Source organism: Carcharodon carcharias, chromosome 15 (assembly GCF_017639515.1).
Source record: "Carcharodon carcharias isolate sCarCar2 chromosome 15, sCarCar2.pri, whole genome shotgun sequence".
Lineage (NCBI taxonomy): Eukaryota > Metazoa > Chordata > Chondrichthyes > Lamniformes > Lamnidae > Carcharodon > Carcharodon carcharias.
The window spans coordinates 40,100,625-40,118,756 of record NC_054481.1 but is presented as its reverse complement, the minus strand read 5'-3'; the positions used below and the strand labels follow the sequence as shown (position 1 = coordinate 40,118,756).

General features: G+C 40.8%; 3 protein-coding genes across 3 annotated transcripts in view; 1 reads left to right on the top strand and 2 right to left on the bottom strand.

The window, feature by feature from the left end:
* The window catches only part of hagh (hydroxyacylglutathione hydrolase), a 29,510-nt gene extending 28,540 nt beyond the window's left edge, over positions 1–970 (bottom strand). The window contains exon 1 of the mRNA XM_041206238.1: positions 810–970. Coding sequence (XP_041062172.1) covers positions 810–873 — 64 coding nt within the window. The 5' untranslated portion in view covers positions 874–970. The remainder of the gene's footprint in view (positions 1–809) is intronic.
* Positions 971–984: 14 nt separating this feature from the next.
* On the top strand, positions 985–2,691 carry fahd1 (fumarylacetoacetate hydrolase domain containing 1). The gene has a single exon (XM_041206239.1). The coding sequence runs from the start codon at positions 1,129–1,131 to the stop codon at positions 1,786–1,788; it is 660 nt and encodes a 219-aa protein (XP_041062173.1). The 5' UTR covers positions 985–1,128; the 3' UTR covers positions 1,789–2,691.
* A 5,063-nt stretch (positions 2,692–7,754) lies between these two features.
* Positions 7,755–18,132, bottom strand: part of meiob (meiosis specific with OB-fold) — a 63,158-nt gene continuing 52,780 nt past the window's right edge. The window contains exon 14 of the mRNA XM_041206249.1: positions 7,755–7,919. Coding sequence (XP_041062183.1) covers positions 7,809–7,919 — 111 coding nt within the window. The 3' untranslated portion in view covers positions 7,755–7,808. The remainder of the gene's footprint in view (positions 7,920–18,132) is intronic.

Below are 18,132 nucleotides of genomic sequence, written 5' to 3'. Positions count from 1 at the left end.
GTTTTTATCACACTACTTCAGTTTTTTCCGCTCCTCATCCTTTGCACATTATTTTTTTAACCAAGAAAACGAGTGGCCTCTTTGTCCAAGTTTCCATTAATAGTGCTCTATAGTCGTCCACTAGGATATTCACGAGAGTGGACCAGATTGCGTCTCTCCGTTTTCTATTCCTTTGGCCACTATCTGTCAGTGACAGGCCAGCCATGACGTTTCCAAAACAAACATGTCTTTATTTCCTTGAAAGCATCTGAACAGAGAATAGGAGCTCGTATTTTAAACACTGCTCTATAAAATTAAAATCCATAATCTTGTTTGAGCACCTCCCCAGTGCAAAAAAAATTACCAGGGCCTGATACACTGTATTAATTCCTAGTCAATACTTGTAAACGTTCAGCACGGCCTCTGTGCTAACTGGCAGGCCCACAAGAAAAACACTCTCAAAACCGAGGAAGAGGCATTTTGCCACTTTAATTTAATTAGCTAGAATAGCTTCTGGATTAGAGGAGTATTTTAAAATAACATCATGTAAAGTATCATAAAACATTTAGGTACAGGAAAAGTTAAACTCGACAAATACGAACGACAATCTTTGCTTTTGACAGAATATAAACCTTTTGAAAAATACTACAAAGACATAATGATACAAATGTTTGCAACTAGGAGAACACCTGAATGTATTATTGAAAAGAAACTGTTGTTGCATTTGACACAACACCAGCTAGAGTGACAAACGCATCTGTAATTTAGCTGATTGGGGAAGGTTGTGTGACAGTCACCCTGAGGGCAAGGGAAAGGAAGCGAGCGCCTACCGAGCCTGCGACTAGCAGCTGTCAGCACAATCACACTGCCGAGTCGGTGCAGCTTCACCAGCATAATCAGAGCTGGAAACCGGGAGCCGGAGATCGGCACTGGGAGGATCCACAGCCACACATCAGCCTTTCACCTCCAACCCTGAACTGCTCCTTCATTGGGCAATCTCAGCCAATTGCAACATTTTCCCATAACCCTTGGGCGGCGCACAGGTTGCCATTTCTGAAGGGTAAAATAATCAAAAAGGGCCGGAGTGCAGTTGGGATTTTGCTGAAGGGGTTGTCAGAGATTGAACCCGGTGTGTTTGGGGCTAGTGTGATGTCTGCCAGGGATTTGCACTCATTCTGGGAGTGGGGCAGGAAGATTGTTTGCGTGGGCAGGAATTATGCTGAACACGCTCGGGAGTTGGGGAACCCGTTGCCCGGTGCCGAGCCGCTGCTGTTCCTCAAGCCGCCCAGCGCCTATCTGCGGCCGGGCTCTGCGATCCGAACACCCCGCTACAGCCGCCGGCTGCAGCCCGAGGTGGAGCTGGGCTTGGTGCTGGCAAAGGGCGGCAGCTCCATCCCGCAGGAGGAGGCTATGGGCTACCTGGGGGGCTACGCACTATGCCTGGACATGACGGCCCGGGATACCCAGGAGGAATGTAAGAGGAAAGGACACCCCTGGACTCTAGCCAAAGCCTTCGACTGCTCATGTCCGGTCAGCGACTTCATCCCCAAGGACAGGCTCCCCGAGCCGCACGGCCTGACTCTCTGGCTCAAGGTCAATGGGCAACTCAGGCAGCAAGGGCACACCTCGCAGATGATATTTCCCATCCCCTTTCTCATCAGCTACATCAGTGGGATAATAAGACTGGAAGAAGGGGACCTGATCCTCACCGGAACGCCTGCAGGAGTGTCTGATGTACAGGAACACGATGAGTTGCAAGCTGGCATTGACGACCTAGTTACCATGAAGTTCAAAGTGAAAGGCGATTAATTTTGTTTAAAATGTAATTGCTTGCATTGCAGTTTTCTGTACAACTGTAGCATGGAAGTGTCTGTCAATCATTCAACAATATGCATTCAACCGGGGAGCTACTAGTGGCCCGAGTAATGACAATGTTAATGCTGCATCAGACTGGCCATTGAAGATTTTCAAAAACTGCAATTGTAGTTTTTCAACCTCTCTTGGCACAAGTAAATTTCTATGGGTTTTCTGTGGACTATAAACAATTTAAATGGTGACTTAGCACAATGAATTACTTCCTACATTACAACAGTGACTACAATGTCATTACAAATATAAACTGATATTCTCATTGCAGATTGTGTGCAAAATGGCTGCTGCGTCATTTGCATAGTAACAACATTTCAAAGTAATTCAGTGCTTTGGGATATTCTGAGAGCTGTTACATGTAATTTAAATGCAAGTTCCTTCATCTCAAATTGGTCGCAATATTACCACCATTTGCAACAGGACTTCATTCCAGTGTTAGATAGCTCAAAATGATCTTTCTAACCCTAACTCGTGGGAAAAAAAATTGTACATGCTGGGTTTTTCAGAATTCAAATGTACATACAGAGGTATATGTCCACCAGTACTAAAATCTTAGTGACAACATTATCTTAGAGAAATGGACATGAGCCAACTCAGAAGTTCTAATCTTTAAACACATTTAATATTTGGGGGCTCATCAAATAGTTTGAATAATTGGTGTCATGTTTTAGGAGTTTATCATTTTGTTTCTTCATGGAAATGATTTTGGAATTGAGTTCAGCACTATTTTTTAAGGGTTATATTTTAAGCCAAAATTACTTCATATAGGTTGAAAAAGGCTGCAGTCATTGAATGTGCATTGGAGCCAGAATAGTCTGTATAATAAACATTTCAAACTACCTTCATAATTGAAATTGATAGAATTTGTGGGATTCATAACTGGTAAAATGAAAGACAGCTGTCTCATTCCAGGCGCATTCACCAGGGATAGCTACCATGCAACATGAGAACAGTAGTCAAATATCCCAGTTAACCTCGGGTTCCATCTGTGGTTAGAACAAAGAACAAAGAAAAGTACAGCACAGGAACAGGCCCTTTGGCCCTCCAAGCCTGCGCCAATCATATTGCCCATCAACTAACACATTTTGCACTTCAGGGGTCCATATCCCCCTATTCCTATCCTATTCATGTATTTGAAAAGCTGCCTCTTAAACACCACTATCGTATCTGCTTCCACCACCTCCTCTGGCAGCAAATTCCAGACACTCACTACCCTCTGTGTAAAAAAACTTGCCCCACACATCACCTTTATAGTTTTCTCCTCTCACCTTAAATCTATGTACCCTGGTAATTGACTTTTCCACCCTGGGAAAAAGCTTCTGACTATCTACTCTGTCCATGCCACTCAATTTTGTAAACTTCTGTCAAGTCGCCCCTCAATCTCCGTCTCTCTAGTGGGAACAATCTGAGTTTCTCCAACCTCTCCTCAGACCAGGCAGCATCCTGGTAAACCTCCTCTGCACCCTCGCCAACGCCTCCATATCCTTCTGGGAATGTGGTGACCAGAATTGTATGCAATATTCCAAGTGTGGCCTAACCAAGGTTCTATACAGCTGCAGCTTGAGTTCCCAGCTTTTATACTCAATTCCCCTGCCAGTGAAGGCAAGCATGCCATATGCCTTCCTGACTACCTTATCCACCTGCGTTGCCACTTTCAGTGACCTGTGAACCTGTACACCTAGATCCCTCTGCCCATCGATGCACTTAAGGGTTCTGCCATTTACTGTGTAATTCCTGCTTGTATTAGACCTTTCAAAATGCATTACCTCGCATTTGTCCAGATTAAACTCCATCTGCCATTTCTCCACCCAAGTCTCCAACCGATCTATATCCCATTGTATCCTTTGACAATCCTCTTCACTATCTGCAACTCCTTCAACCTTGGTGTTGTCTGCAAACTAACTAATTAGCCCAGTTACATTTTCCTCCAAATCATTTATGTATACCACAAACAGCAAAGGTCCCAGCACTGATCCCTGTGGAACTCCACTAGTCACAGCTCTAGAAGTTGAGAAAAAGGAAATGCCAAGAACAAGTCAAGTGCTTCTGCCTGCCTTTAAAAGAACTGAAGAAGCATATGAAAAACAAGTTTAAGTTACTACTGAATAGTTAGATTTTGGGTACTACTGGTATACTCCTAAACACACAAAACTGTGTGTGTGAATGGCGAGAACTTATTAACATGTTGCTCGTCAAACAAAATGGGTTGGGAAGCCAGAGAGATGTTTACCCAGCCATTAAAAGAGCAACAGGTGGCTGCCAGGGACTCAGGTGAAAGTTAGTGAGGTAAATGATGATGGGATGGGAAACCTGGGGCAGAGGTGGTCTAGAGGATCTCTTCAGGTGCGGTTCCTGGCAGGTATGCCTGGGGGGATGGCAGGGGGGAAGCTATTACTGTTTGCCAGTTCAGGCCTCAGGTTATAAGAGCAGATGCAGCCCCAATGATGTCAGAGCCTAATCTGCATATTTAAAGAAACTCCAATGGTTTGCTGGGTATCCTGCAATTGGCCAGAATGAGGTGGGAAAGAAACAACTAAAATGCCTGCTCTATTATAGTTGCTTCTCCATGCCCACTCCCCAACCTGAATTCAGGTGGGGCTGGGAGGAGGTTTAAAATCAACCCCACTGAGTCTGGTTGGTGACCTGCAACAAGTAAGCATCAGCCTCTGACATGCAATGCCAAAAGGGTCTACTTCATTTGAACTGGCAATAATGCAGTATTTCTGTCATTGTCTGTGAATGGACTGATGCTGGGAATCGGTCATTATGTACTCTGGACATATTGATCCAACACCTGAGAGACTTTGCTTAACCGTATCGTTTCTGTCATCCCCATTGACATCAGAATGGAAATATCTGCAAGAGTAACCATTTATCTGAATTACAAATTACAATTGCCAGATAGACCGCTGAGACTTATTCTGTGAACCATTTGGTCAATATCAGATGGAATACATGAACCCAGCATCATCTAGTTTCTCAATCCGCTGAGTGTATTGGCTGTGTGGCGTAGAATCAATAGAATACTATTACCAAATTAGATGTTCTGAATCAAAAATAAGGCTAAAGTGGCATTTTAGAATTTTATATCAATTGAAATTTTACAAAACTTATTGGACTGAAAGAAAACGGCAAGTCTTGCAAAAAACAAAGCACTGCATTGTTAAAAGTTTTACAATTCTGTATAATAAACATTTCAAACTACCTTCATTATTGAAAGTGACAGAACAAAATACATGAAATAGTGTGAAAGACAACATCAATTTTTCTAACATTAAATTGGGAGCTGAATATTGGGAAGAATATCCACCATAGTAATGTTGACTGCAAAGAAATATAAATCTATGGATTATTCACAAGAAATGAAACTAATGAACCCTTCATTTTTATTTACATTTTTCTTTCTTTCCCAAAACAGAGATTATGTTGGCAATAGAAGATGTATCTGTTTTTCAAAATTGCACAAATCACTTAGATAAACAATAGGCAGTTACAAAAAACTGTTTCTTCAAAGTGTTCAGGAATTATATATTTGCAGAGGTAGTATGTAGTAACTTAAATAGGCATCCTTTTTATAAAATACATGTGGCTTTAAAACAAAATTTGCAACTTTCACAGCACTTTGGGAAAACCGGAAACATCAACATATCTTGAAATGAAAGTTTGAATACATGAATCAACATCGCTGAAACTGGCCACAATTAACACTTAAAACTGTGCTCATAAGTTAGTATTGTGCCTAAGCAAAAAAAAAAGTGTACTTTCAACTGTTCTTATTTTTGATACTTTAACAATTAGCAAAAAAGCCAGGAGGGAGATGAGGAGAAATTATTCTATGCAGACAGGTATTATGATCTGGAATGTAGTGCCCCACACAGTGGTTGAAGCAGGATCAATAATAAATTTGAAAAGTAAAAATTTGCAGGATTATAGGAAAGAGAAAGGGAAAGGAACTAATTGGATAGCTCTTTTAAAGAGCTGGCACACACAATGGAAATGAAAGGGCTCCTGTGCTGTTTGATTCTAGTCAATACCCCTAACATTCCATGCAGGGTGTCAACACCAAGTGTAGTCTTCAGGTGAAGTGTGGCTGGGGGCTAGGAGAAACAGTAATTTCACCAGTGCACACAGATGTAACTGTCTCCATTTTACAATCTTCATATCTGCCTTTATTTTTATTTTTTCCACCATAACGTATTATGTCCACATTTACAATAGAAACTAACTATGTAAATGTGTTACAATGTAACTTTCCTCTCTCTCTGGCCAATGTTGGCTTCAACCAGTAGGGTTTAGGGTTCATGTGATAAGTTCATGTAGGCTGTTTCTTTCACAAATATAAAGATAGTAAGATATAACTGAAAAAGCTGGCACCAAGTATTTGCAGACATTGGATTTTTAATATAATACACAGAGAGATGGAAGTATTTGTGTTCCCAGAATAATTTCATATTTTTTCTTGGATTTGAGGTCCTGCATTTTAAATAACAGCAGCCTGCAATAGGTTACTGCTGGAATTTAAAGTAACAGAGATCAAAAATCCAATCTAATAACTTTTGAACATGTCTATAATATATATTTCCACATTGAAAATTGTGTTTGCCTTAGTCATCATTGTTGACAAACTGTCAATGACAATGAACAAATAAAATTTCCAAGTGATTGCGGTTTATTAGTTTTATTATAATTTAGAGATGTCTAGCTCATAGCAGTGACTGTACAGTAAGCACAGATGCAGTGAGAACTGTTAGGATGCCAGCAGAAGTTTGCACTGTGCTCAAAGACAAAAAAGGTCTGCACCATTCCCTGGAAGGTTACATTTTAGTGACAGAAGAGCAGATGGGACTTGGGTTTGCAGTATGAAATCCAAAAAGTACTATTTTCTACAGAAAGTTGCATACCTCTTGTGTTTAGAGTCTTCAAATAGATATCAAATGTCCAAGTTAACTTTGGAGTTGCATTTACATTGTCATATTAACACACATTCAAGACCACGTCAAAGCAAAAGTGGTAATATTAGATGGTATTAAGGGTTGAGAATGTCCTAATGTTTTAAGCAAATAGTACAGTCTAGATTTCAATATTATTAAAACACAGTTTTTCAGATACAAAGCTGTAGCATCAGAGAAAAAGAAGCTTTCAAACCACATGGATGCCACTATCTGGTGCAAATTGAAAGGGACTGGCAAATTTTACAACAGAATTTTTTTACCTACCTGGTAAAAACCTGGTCACATTTGCTGAGCGTTTTATCAGTTAAAATATAAACTGACAAATTCCATAGTTCTTCAAGATGACAACAGCTATTATGACATCATAAAGCAGCTTAACTGACATCATGAAAGTTTACAATAACAGCCTTGTGTTTAAATAAGAATAAAAAAGTTTGGATATTTGAAACCTTGTGCTATATCTGATGGGTGTATGTGAAATGTTGTGCTATAGGTGACACACAAGAGTGAAACACATTGTAATTTTCCCCTATATATTCCTCTATTTATAAGTGATAGCTTTGTCAATTATAGTGAGTGCAGAGAAATAGGATACATCGATGAGGATCAGCTGAAAGATCTGAGGAATGGCTCTAAATTCCACATTTAAGGCACTTAAGAAAGATAACATTTTGAACCAGATCCTGGGTAGCTCAAGAAAACTATAGTGTCCAGGGGAAAAATACAGTAAGTTTCAGCATCTGTAAATATTTTCTACTTGGCTGCAGTTTTCTTGTTATCCATTTACTGTAAATTGATTTGATGAGCTTTTATTCCAGAAACATCGTTTGATATTGTGATGTTTGATAAGCTTCTTCAAAAACAAAATAATGGAAAGCAATTACTTAGAGACTAATTAGTCCATATACACTGACAACAGAACTTCTGGCTAATATTTTGCAGGCTAGTTTTCCTTGGAGGTAAATTATTTGAACTCTTGGGGGATCATCAATATAATTACCAGCTGTTTCAGAAAATTGCTATGGTAGACAAAGTCTGACTGGCCTCCTCCGGATCAGCTACTTTGCAGAAAAGCAGACTTGTTCTTATTCCATTTCTTGCACTGCCTGATGCAAGTAACTGTATACAATGACAAAAAAAGATTGGATTTTTATACTAAAGCAAAAACATGAACTGGTGAAAAATTTTACTGATTAATAGAAGTTAAAATGCATAAATTAACTTATTTTCCGCAAAATATTTAGCCTAGTGGCTTTTCAACTTTTTATTGCGAGACATAATTAAAAAAAGCAAAACCACAATTTCACAGAATCACAGAATATCACAGTGCAGAAGAGGCCCTTCGGCCCATCGAGTCCACACTGACACGTGAGAAATTTAAAGAATATATTTAATTCGCACAGTACACAATATACATACAAAAGCAAAACACTGCAAATGCTGGAAATCTGCAATAATAACATAAAATGCTGAAAATACCCAGCAGATCTGCAGCATCGGTGAAGAATTCCTCTCTCCAGTATCTTGCCATATTTTTCTTTCGCTATAGCATATATTAATTTAGTAAATAGTCCAAATGGTGGCTTGGAAGTATCTAGTTACATGGAAATCTATTGCTGTGGTCACCTTCACAGCCACAGCAGTGCTATTTTTGGTGGAACTGATTGTACAGTTTGGCCACATGCTTCCCATTAATGGCTCAAAATGCATTCAGAATTCTTTTCACCACCAATTTTTTCAGTAATTAAAATTCCTATGTCCAAAAGAAATGTTTAAACAAAATTTAAAATTAATCAGATGAATTCCCTAACCTCTTATATTGTGATTACAGGTTGCTTATGCTTTGAAGTAACTTCTGATATCACCTTACTAGCTCTGCTGACATCTTGTTTTTCATCCAATTATTGGGTGATATGTGTCTTTTTTCACTTAATTTAAAAAAAAACATTTAAATTGGATATATTTAGCTCTCCCATAACTTTTTCTGCTTCTCTACTCCCTTCCAGAGCAGAACATTGTTTCCCTGCTTCTCCAATGTCAGCTGCTTTGAAAGCAGTGTCAGCCTAACCAAAGCGCTTCTGCTTCCACTATTCTGACCCATCCTCTGCAGTCTCAGCTGCCTACCCCTTTTCTGCCAGCCTACTTGGTTCTTTTCCCTGGCTCTATTAATTAATTAAGTTGCTGCCACTCCCAATAAATCTTCTTTGGTTCTCTGCCTTCAGGCAGTTCTGATCCACAGCACTGTTACCTCCACCATGGGTGGGGACAAGGAGACAGGTCTTGAATGCACCCCAGACAGAACGTGGATCGAACCCCATGCTGTTGGCACCAATCTGATCCACACCAGCTGTCCAGCCAACTGACCCCACCAAGGAGTATGAGTTGCTGTAGCAACATGCACTTTTACAAGCATATTGTGGTGCAGAGCTATGAATAGCGATGTTAGAGGCTCAATTTTTTTCCATCACATGGCTGACTAGGAATCTCCCATTTTTGCTGCCTGACATTGGTGAATATTGGAAGTATTTACAAGCTGATACTCAACCTGGTTGGTTGTGTTATAAATGCACCTTCCTTGCCATCAAGTCGTGGGGCTTTGGCTCAGAGGTAGGGAGACTACCCACTGCACAAAATACCTCCTCCCAATAAATAAATGCTGCTTTTAAACTAATCTGCTCATCCAGCTCCAGATCTTTGCCTTGTTCTGCCATCTGCTGCTGTCCTTTTCAATCCTTTCATTTTTATTATTGGGTGCTTCTAGCTCTGGTACATTACTTTCCAATTCTTTTGCTTCACTTCCTGCCTTGCTATGCAACCCCATTACCATCCTCTTTCATCTTTTGTCTATTTAAAAATTCTGGCCTTGCTTTCCTGCATTGCTCTTCAGGCCTCTGGCTATAAAGGTTTTTACTTCTGTTGCTCTGCACCCCATTGTTGTCTCTTAGGGCCTTTACCCCTGCCTCCAACCCACCTAGAGCTGTGGGATCAGAAACGAAATGGAACAACAAATATCACCACATGGATCTGGTGGATTTTAGGACAACAAAAAAGGGTAAATATTGTCATGCCCAGTACCTGCAATACTTTTAAAAATTGGGCACGAACCAGCTGTTGAGATGGCTGCCGCAGATCATGTGACAGACAGTAAATAGATTCTTGACTAACGGAGTCAAAGGTTATTGGGGGTAGGCGGAATGTGGAATTGAGGCAACAATCAGATCAGCCCTGATCTAACTGAATGACAGAGTAGGCTCTAGGAGCCAAATGGCCTACTTATGCTCTTAATTTATATGTAAGTCTCAGTCGAATATCTAATTATATACAGACATCCATGGAATTCACACATCTCTTTGTTTAAGGATGGGCCAATACAAAAGACTATGGAGTTAACAGACTGCCTCTCTAAATATCCCATTCTGGACAAAAGATAGAAACTCAATTTGTGGCAGATGGAAGTGAATGGCCACTATCAACTTCCCACTGTATCACAATGGTTTTCCCCATCCAAACTAGACTGGGTGGCTCTCAGAGGTGTTAATCCACAACACAGGATGTGGAATCAACATGGACACCACATCTTACTTGGAAAAGACCTTGAACCTGTGAAAAGCCACACAGAGATAGCTATGTTTTCTTTGTCTGTTTAGAAGATCAGCTAGGAGCTGTGTGCAGGCAGTTCCATCAAAAGTATCAGAAACATAAGTTCAGCCAGTCTGTGAACCAGAGTTGGAAACAATCTGTGTGGCATCAGGCAGCCTGAATATGTAACCTGTTCCAATGTAGAGTTTGCTTGAGAACCAACCCCCTTAGCTACAAGAAACCTCACAACCTGCTGTGGACCCTTCACTTTAAAGACCCTCACTCCAAAGTTAAATCATCAAATCCATTCAAAAGACCACAGGTTTGCCACATGGGAGACCGAAGATCATAAGTCAGAGACTAAGATAACTGTAATCTGTAAAAGTGCATGCTCTTTATCTGTATCCAATCTTTGTGTGTGAATGTGTGTGAATGAGAATGAGTGTGTGTGACACTGAATTTAATTCAGGCAAGTGTGTGAGAAGAAATAACCTTGTTTATTTGTAAAATCACCAAAGCTTATTGCCGATATATTTAGTTGGAATACACACTCCAAGAGTAATAAAAAACTTCCCATACAAAACATACTGATTACGGGAGGTAAGAGAGCAGATAGATGTATTCTGTTTGTGACAGAATAAAGAGCATAATCAGGAATTGTGGACACAACAGGGGAGTAACATCAAGAGGATCATATTGGGCCAAAACATAGTGAAAAGGCAATGGAAATAGAGTACATACAGAAACAAAAAGAAATAGAGGTCAATTTTCACCGAATACTTTAGGTACTAAAAAGCCCCCAAGGTGGCCAAGATGGGTCTTAAGCCTCGATGTGTTTAGCATAAGTTGTCATCTTGTTAAAGGTGTTGAAACACACGCTAGGAACGGCCGTTTGAAAGCTTGTTAAACAATGATTGCCATTTATAATGCTTGCCTGTGCCCATAAAGAGGTGATACAGCATTTTGATGACCAACACTGTTCTAACATCCTTTCCTAACAGCGACCGGCTGTTTGGGAGCGTGCAAGACATTGATATTGATTTCAAGTGCTACTTAAAGGGATGCTCACCATTTAATGGTCATTGCTCTAAAGCATATTGAGAGATTTTCTGGGACATTTTGTCAAGACTTCATTATAACTTGAGTAACATTTTATCCAGAAATTCTGAGGAATTCACCGAAAAAACATATAGCAGACACCAGGTGGAAGGGAATGATTGGTCATGAGAATCTTCCTCGGAGTCCCCTTTGGTCAGGAGAAGGGATGCGAGGAGGACATAAGGCTAGGCAGAGCAGAACCAACTGCTACAGGAGAGAGGGACTGGAGGAACAGGACCTTCTTCTTCAATCTCTTCCACCATGACCCTGAATGCCTTGTCCTGTGTGCTATCTCTCTCAGACCCGGAGCCATCCTGTAATGTGTCACCGAGCTGTCAGAGCTCTCCACACCTTCAGAAGAAGTGGATGCAAGGAGCTCACATATACTGCTCCTCGAAAATTGTATTAATCGGCATTTGAATCTAAACGTGCAGGCTTATGGTTTAACATTTCCAGCCTAGTTTAAATAGTAATCAGCAATTAGGACCAAAATTGTGTGCTAAATCCAAAGTTTCAAACAGGCTAGCCTTACTAGCACCATACCCGTTTAGCACCTGTGTTCATCCTTTGGCCAAAATAACCTCCACAGAATGAGATACCATATATGCATAGCTGAAGGTAAACACTGAGATAGGAATGATGCAGTGTATAAATAGTTAAAAACTTAGGACCAACACCTGGCGATGTCTGGGAAAGACAAGACAGGTTGTAACAGAGAAAGAGAAGTTGAAGGCTGGAGGTATAAGAGAAAGATAATTTCTTACAGAATATGCATTTTTTTTCCATTCTGAAAGAAGAGTCAGAAGAGCTTCCTCAAGTATGGGAGTAGTATTGGAGTTTGGTCAACCGTTTGCTTTTTTGACATTTAGGAGTTGTAGAGCAGAAATAATGTTTCCTTCAGAAAAGGAGTCCAAGCTTCTTGGAAGCAACTTTAGGAACAGAGGAGATCTGCTAATCTAGTAATGCATTATTCAAACAGTAGCAAATACATTATGACACAGTAGCTGTTAGTAAATTTGTTAGCAACAAACACTTTTAATGGGGTTTTTATACTGTTAAAAATTATGCTTTATCGAAGTTAGGCTATAGTTCATTAATTATAAATCTGAATTACAAGTTTTTAAAATCCATCAAAAGGTTACTCAATTGTCTTTCTGAAACTCCTCATGTGGTAGACTCTCAATATTAATTGTGAAGTCAAGAAGTGTCTACAGCAATCATCTTGGGAGAAGTTAGATGGTACGGCAGACTACCTTATTGAGGTCCCTCTCTCCTGTAGCAGTTGGTTCTGCTCTGCCTAGCCTTATGTCCTCCTCGCATCCCTTCTCCTGACCAAAGGGGACTCCGAGGAAGATTCTCATGACCAATCATTCCCTTCCACCTGGTGTCTGCTATATGTTTTTTCGGTGAATTCCTCAGAATTTCTGGATAAAATGTTACTCAAGTTATAATGAAGTCTTGACAAAATGTCCCAGAAAATCTCTCAATATGCTTGGAGGAGAGAGGGCAATTAAAGAACTAACAAAAAACTGAAAATGCTGTTTCAAATCTGATAACATTTTTGGCAGAGGAAGCAAAGCAGCAAGGAATGGGAGGGCAGAGCAACAAAACCACTTTGCCACCCAGACACCACACAACACGAGCAAGATGCCTGAAGAGATTTGTACAGTGGATGATGATGGAGACCTTTACTTTCTAGGCTGAGATTGCTCAACATATGTTCTTTATCCTCAGGATCTTCTATTCCAACAAAGAAATCTTCTGCTGAGAACTTACCTCCAACGCTCTGAACAGGATCCAAAATGAAAGCCTGACTGATCCTTCAAAATTGGGGGGGTGGCAGGGATCTGAAGATTGAAATCTTCCCCAACATATGTAAGTGTACCCTCACTATTGTCATGACAGTGGATCATAGTCCCAAATTACTTACGGGCATATTAAACTTTTTAAAAGGAAGATATGTGTTTTTTTTAAAAAGGGCACACAATCAAAAGCTGGCTGAGAATTCTGGAAGATTCATATGCGGAGTATACTTGACCAACTGGTCCAGAGGGAACATGGAATGTTGCACCTAAAAAAGGCGTCAAGGCCTACTTCAGACAGAGACACTTGAAAGGGAGAGGTGCAATGCAAAAAACTGAACTTTAATCTCCTGCAGTTGTGGAGACTGATTACCACATCTCAGCAGTCCTGTTGAGTTATATCTCAGAATGTGGAAATGGTCTGATGAAAAGAAAGCAGATTCTGAGTGAAAGACATGTTTGTTTATTCCCTTCCAGGAGTACACAAGAAAAGGGGTTAAGAAGTTAGTTGCAACCTGATTGTGTGTTCCAGTTCAGGTATGTTAGTGTATGCTGTGAAGGTCACAGCAAAGAACATAAATTAGACATCCCTGCAGCTTGCAGGTAAAAGTCTATCTCTCTCTCTGTGTGGCTGGAGGCAAATCAGCAAAGCCACAGTCAAGAAGGAAACAGGGTAGCTTCTTCAGCTAAGCTGCAGAACCAAGAGTCTCCAAACCAACTGCTCAACTCCCAAAGTCAGCTCTACCGGAATCACCCAACTTAACAGCCACAACGTTTTGCCATCGACTCCTCATGGACAAGCCAAAGACTGATTAGTATATCTTTTTAAACTTTTATTGTTGGACTCAATTTCTCATTTCTAATCTGTGTGTATGTGTGCTGCATTTTCATTATTTTTTCCTCGGATTTTTAGTAACTAATAAATTTACTCTTTCTTTGGCTCAAGAAAACCTGGTTAAATTAGCTTTTTCTAAAACATAAATACATTTGGACTGGGAAAAGATATCAAGGGAAGGGATCCTTTTTAAATTAACCTTGTTGCGACCAACTGAGGAGGTTGAATAAAGAAGGGGAGCCAGCTCATTCCTCCTCACCTTGGAGCATAACAAAATTGGGGTCCCGTTTGGGAAGTTTAGAATTTGGGGTATCTCATTCAGGATCCTAACAAATTAGGGGGGACCTTGCCCGGGGACCAGTCATAATACCTTCATAGACACTGAGATTGGGATGACCAAAGCTGACCTGAAAACAACTTGGAAATCATTTCTAGGTCTGGCACCAAAGAAGCTTGATGAAAGCTCTGCAGACTGGTGTAGATATTTCAATGACTGGCAGTTTGCTGTTAGTTCTATTCTGCCTACCTGGTGGATGAGAAGATTACTGCGTTCACCAACACAACAATGACAAAAGTTATGAATGTGAGGTTTTATAAGATGATTAGGTTTTGTGACTGCCTCTTTAATTTCAGGTAAAATGGAGTAGTGAAGAGGGAAATCGTGTTTAACCAACTTATTGGAGTTCTTTGAGGAAATAACATGTGCTGTGGATAAAGGGGAACTGACGGATGTGCTGTACTTAGATTTCCAGAAGGCATTTGAGAAAGTGCCACATCAAAGGTTATTGTGGAAAATAAAAGCTTATGGTATAGGGGGTAACGTATTGTCATGCTGGCTAACAGGAAGCAGAGAGTAGACATAAATCGGTCTTTTTCAGGCTGGCAAGATGTAACGAGTAGTGTGCCACAGGGATCAGTGCTGGGACCTCAACTGTTTACAATTTATATTTTACTTCTAAGAAGGATTGAAGGGATGGTTGCCAAATTTGCTGATGGCACAAAGATAGATAGGAAAGTTGTGAAGAGGACATAAGGAGGTTACAAACACATATCGAAAGGTTGAGTGGGCAATGATCTGGCAAATGGAATATAACGTTGGAAAATGTGAAATTGTCCATTTTGGCAGGAAAAATAAAAGAGAAGCATATTATCTAAATGGTGAGAGATTGCAGAGTTCTGAGGTGCAGTGGGATCTGGGTGTCCTAGTGCATGAATCACAAAAGTCTAGTATGCAAGTATAGCAAGTAATTAGGAAAGCTAATAGAATGCTTTCATTTATTGTGAGGGGAATTGAATACAAAAGTAGGGAGGTTGTGCTTCAGTTGTACAGGACACTAATGAGACCACATCTGGAGTATTGTGTACAGTATTGGTCACCTTATTTAAGGAAGGATGCAAATGCGTTGGAAGCAGTTCAGAGAAGGTTTACCAGACTAATACCTGGAATGCGTGGGTTGTCTTATGAGGAAAGGTTGGACAGGCTAGGCTTGTATCCGCTTGAGTTTAGAGGAGTAAGAGGTGACTTGATTGAAACACAAGATCCTGAGGGGTCTTGACTGGCTGGATGTGCAGACGATGTTTCCTCTTGTGGAGAATCTAGAATTAGGGGTCACTGTTTAAAAATAAGGGGTCGCCCATTTAAAAGAGATGAGGCGAAATTTTTTCACTGAATGTCGTGGGTCTTTGGAACTCTCTTCCTGAAAGGGTGGTGGAAACAGAGTTTTTGAATATTTTTAAGGCAGAGATGAATAGATTCTTGGTAAGCAAGGGGGTGATAGGTTATGGGCAGTAGATGGGATGCAGATTTCAGGATACTATCAGATCAGCTATGATCGTATTAAATGGTGGAGCAGGCTCAAGGGGCTGAATAGCCTACTCCTGCTCCTTGTTCATATGTGATCTTTTCTGAATTTTGCCAGCCAACAGACCATGTGGCTTAGTTGCTATGGAGACCCAGGCTCAGGCTTACTGGGAGCAAAGTATAAAACGTTCACATATGAAAACAAAGGCAAGACCAGCTGTGCTGACTGTGGATAGATTTTCAGTCTCCAAGATTTCAGACAGAAAGAGAGACAGAGGAGGTCTCAGAGAGACAAAGGATTGCAGCTAGTGTGGTTAGCAGATAGGAGAACATCTGTTCTGTGAGCTACCAGGCAGAAATACAAGAGGAAAGGTCATCTATGGTCAAAGGATGCATCCCATGGCAATCTAAGGAATCTGAAAGGTTTGTCCTAGTATGGTCAGAGGGAAAAGAATTGCTGAGTGGTCCTTACTGCTGGTATTTGGTTCAGCATTTTTCTGGAAATTGAGAAGGACCTTTTGACATTATGACTCAGCGAAACAGGCAGAAGTGAACCCACTGGAAGCTGGGAGTGATGTTGAACTGGTTCTGGTGAAAATTGTTATTCTATGGAGAGCAGACATAAAAGTATAACTGTAGCATGGAGTTTTCTTTTTAAATTATTCTTTCACAGGATGTGGGTGTTGCTGTCTAGGTCAGCATTTGTTGCCTGTTCCTAACTTCCCTTCAGAAGGTGGTGGTGAGCCACCATGTTGAACTGCTTCAGTCCATGTGGTGTAGGTACACCTACAATGCTAGTAGGGAGTTTAGTTATGCTAAGAAGTTAAAGAGCAGCTATCTTTTCTATGGTTTGGAGTGTTAGTTGCCAACTAGTGTTTGTTGAAGTTGCTTTTAATTTGTTCCAGAAAAAATCTTAAAACTTGAAATCTTGTCATGTAATCGTTTCAGTTGGTCACTGGGAATTCAAGTCTCTTGTTTAAAGTTATCGGTCTCTACAGGGTTGTAACAGAAGACATTTGCCTGGGATTCATCAGCTGGTGGCTTTCTGCCATGTGGAAACCTATACTGGAAAGAGCGATGGGGATGACTTTACTAGTATAGTACCCACTATATTGTGGTACCCACAATCCCAATTACATCACGCAGGAGTATGGTGAGTTCTACAAGAGTCTTACTAATGATTGGAAGGACCATCTTGCAGTGAAATACTTCTCAGTTGAGGGTCAACCTCGAATTCCATGCTCTCTTTTTTGAGAAGCTGTATGTTCACAGAGTCTTCATCATGGACAGCTATAAGGAGTTGATCCTAGAGTGCCCCACTTTCTTTGTTGTGTGGCGGACCTGACGACCTGCTCTTGAACATTTCCCGGGAGATGCTGCAACAGAGCAAGATCTGAAGGTCATCTGCAAGAACATCAAGGAATGCATGCAGCTATTCTGAGCTGGCAGAGGACATGAGAACTGCTTGCAGAATTTCTTGTAGTTCTCCAAAAACCTCAAGCTCAGTATTCACAAGGACTCTCAAAATCGCAAGAAACTGCCTGAACTGCTGCATTATTGTACCTCACAGTCTGGAATGAACTCATTGCATGTCTCCTGTATGAAGGAAAACTAGAACTGCATCAACTACATAACTGGTAAAAGCAAAGAACCAAGTTGCTAATTTTGCCTTTGCGCAGTGTGCGAGCAGGGCCCTGAGTTAGTGTATATGACTAAGCCCAATATTGTGTGCAGCAGCTGAAGGAGTTTGATAGAAAGCAACTTGTCTCTGCCACAAAGGAAGGCCTTGAGCTGTCTGAGGATGATGAGAAAAGTGTGAAGAAGACTGAGTCAAGTATCTGTGCAAGCTCATGAAAGAGATCCTGGACAAGAAAGTGGAAAATGTGACAGTTTCCAATCAACTTGTATCCTCTCCATACTGCATTGTGATCAGCATCAAAGGCTGGACTGCAAATACGGAGGCGACCGTGAAGGTTCAGGCCCTGAAGGACAACTTGACCATGATAGTCAAGAAACATCTGAACATCAATCTTGTCCATGCAATCGTGGACGCCCTGAGGCAGAAGGCTAAGGCAGCCAAGGATGACAAAGATGTGAAGGACCATGTCACCCTACTCTTTTGACTACACTCTTATCCTCAGGGCTTTCATTGGACGATCATCAGACACACTTTAACCGTATTTACTGAATGATCAAGCTGGTTTTGGGCACCAATGA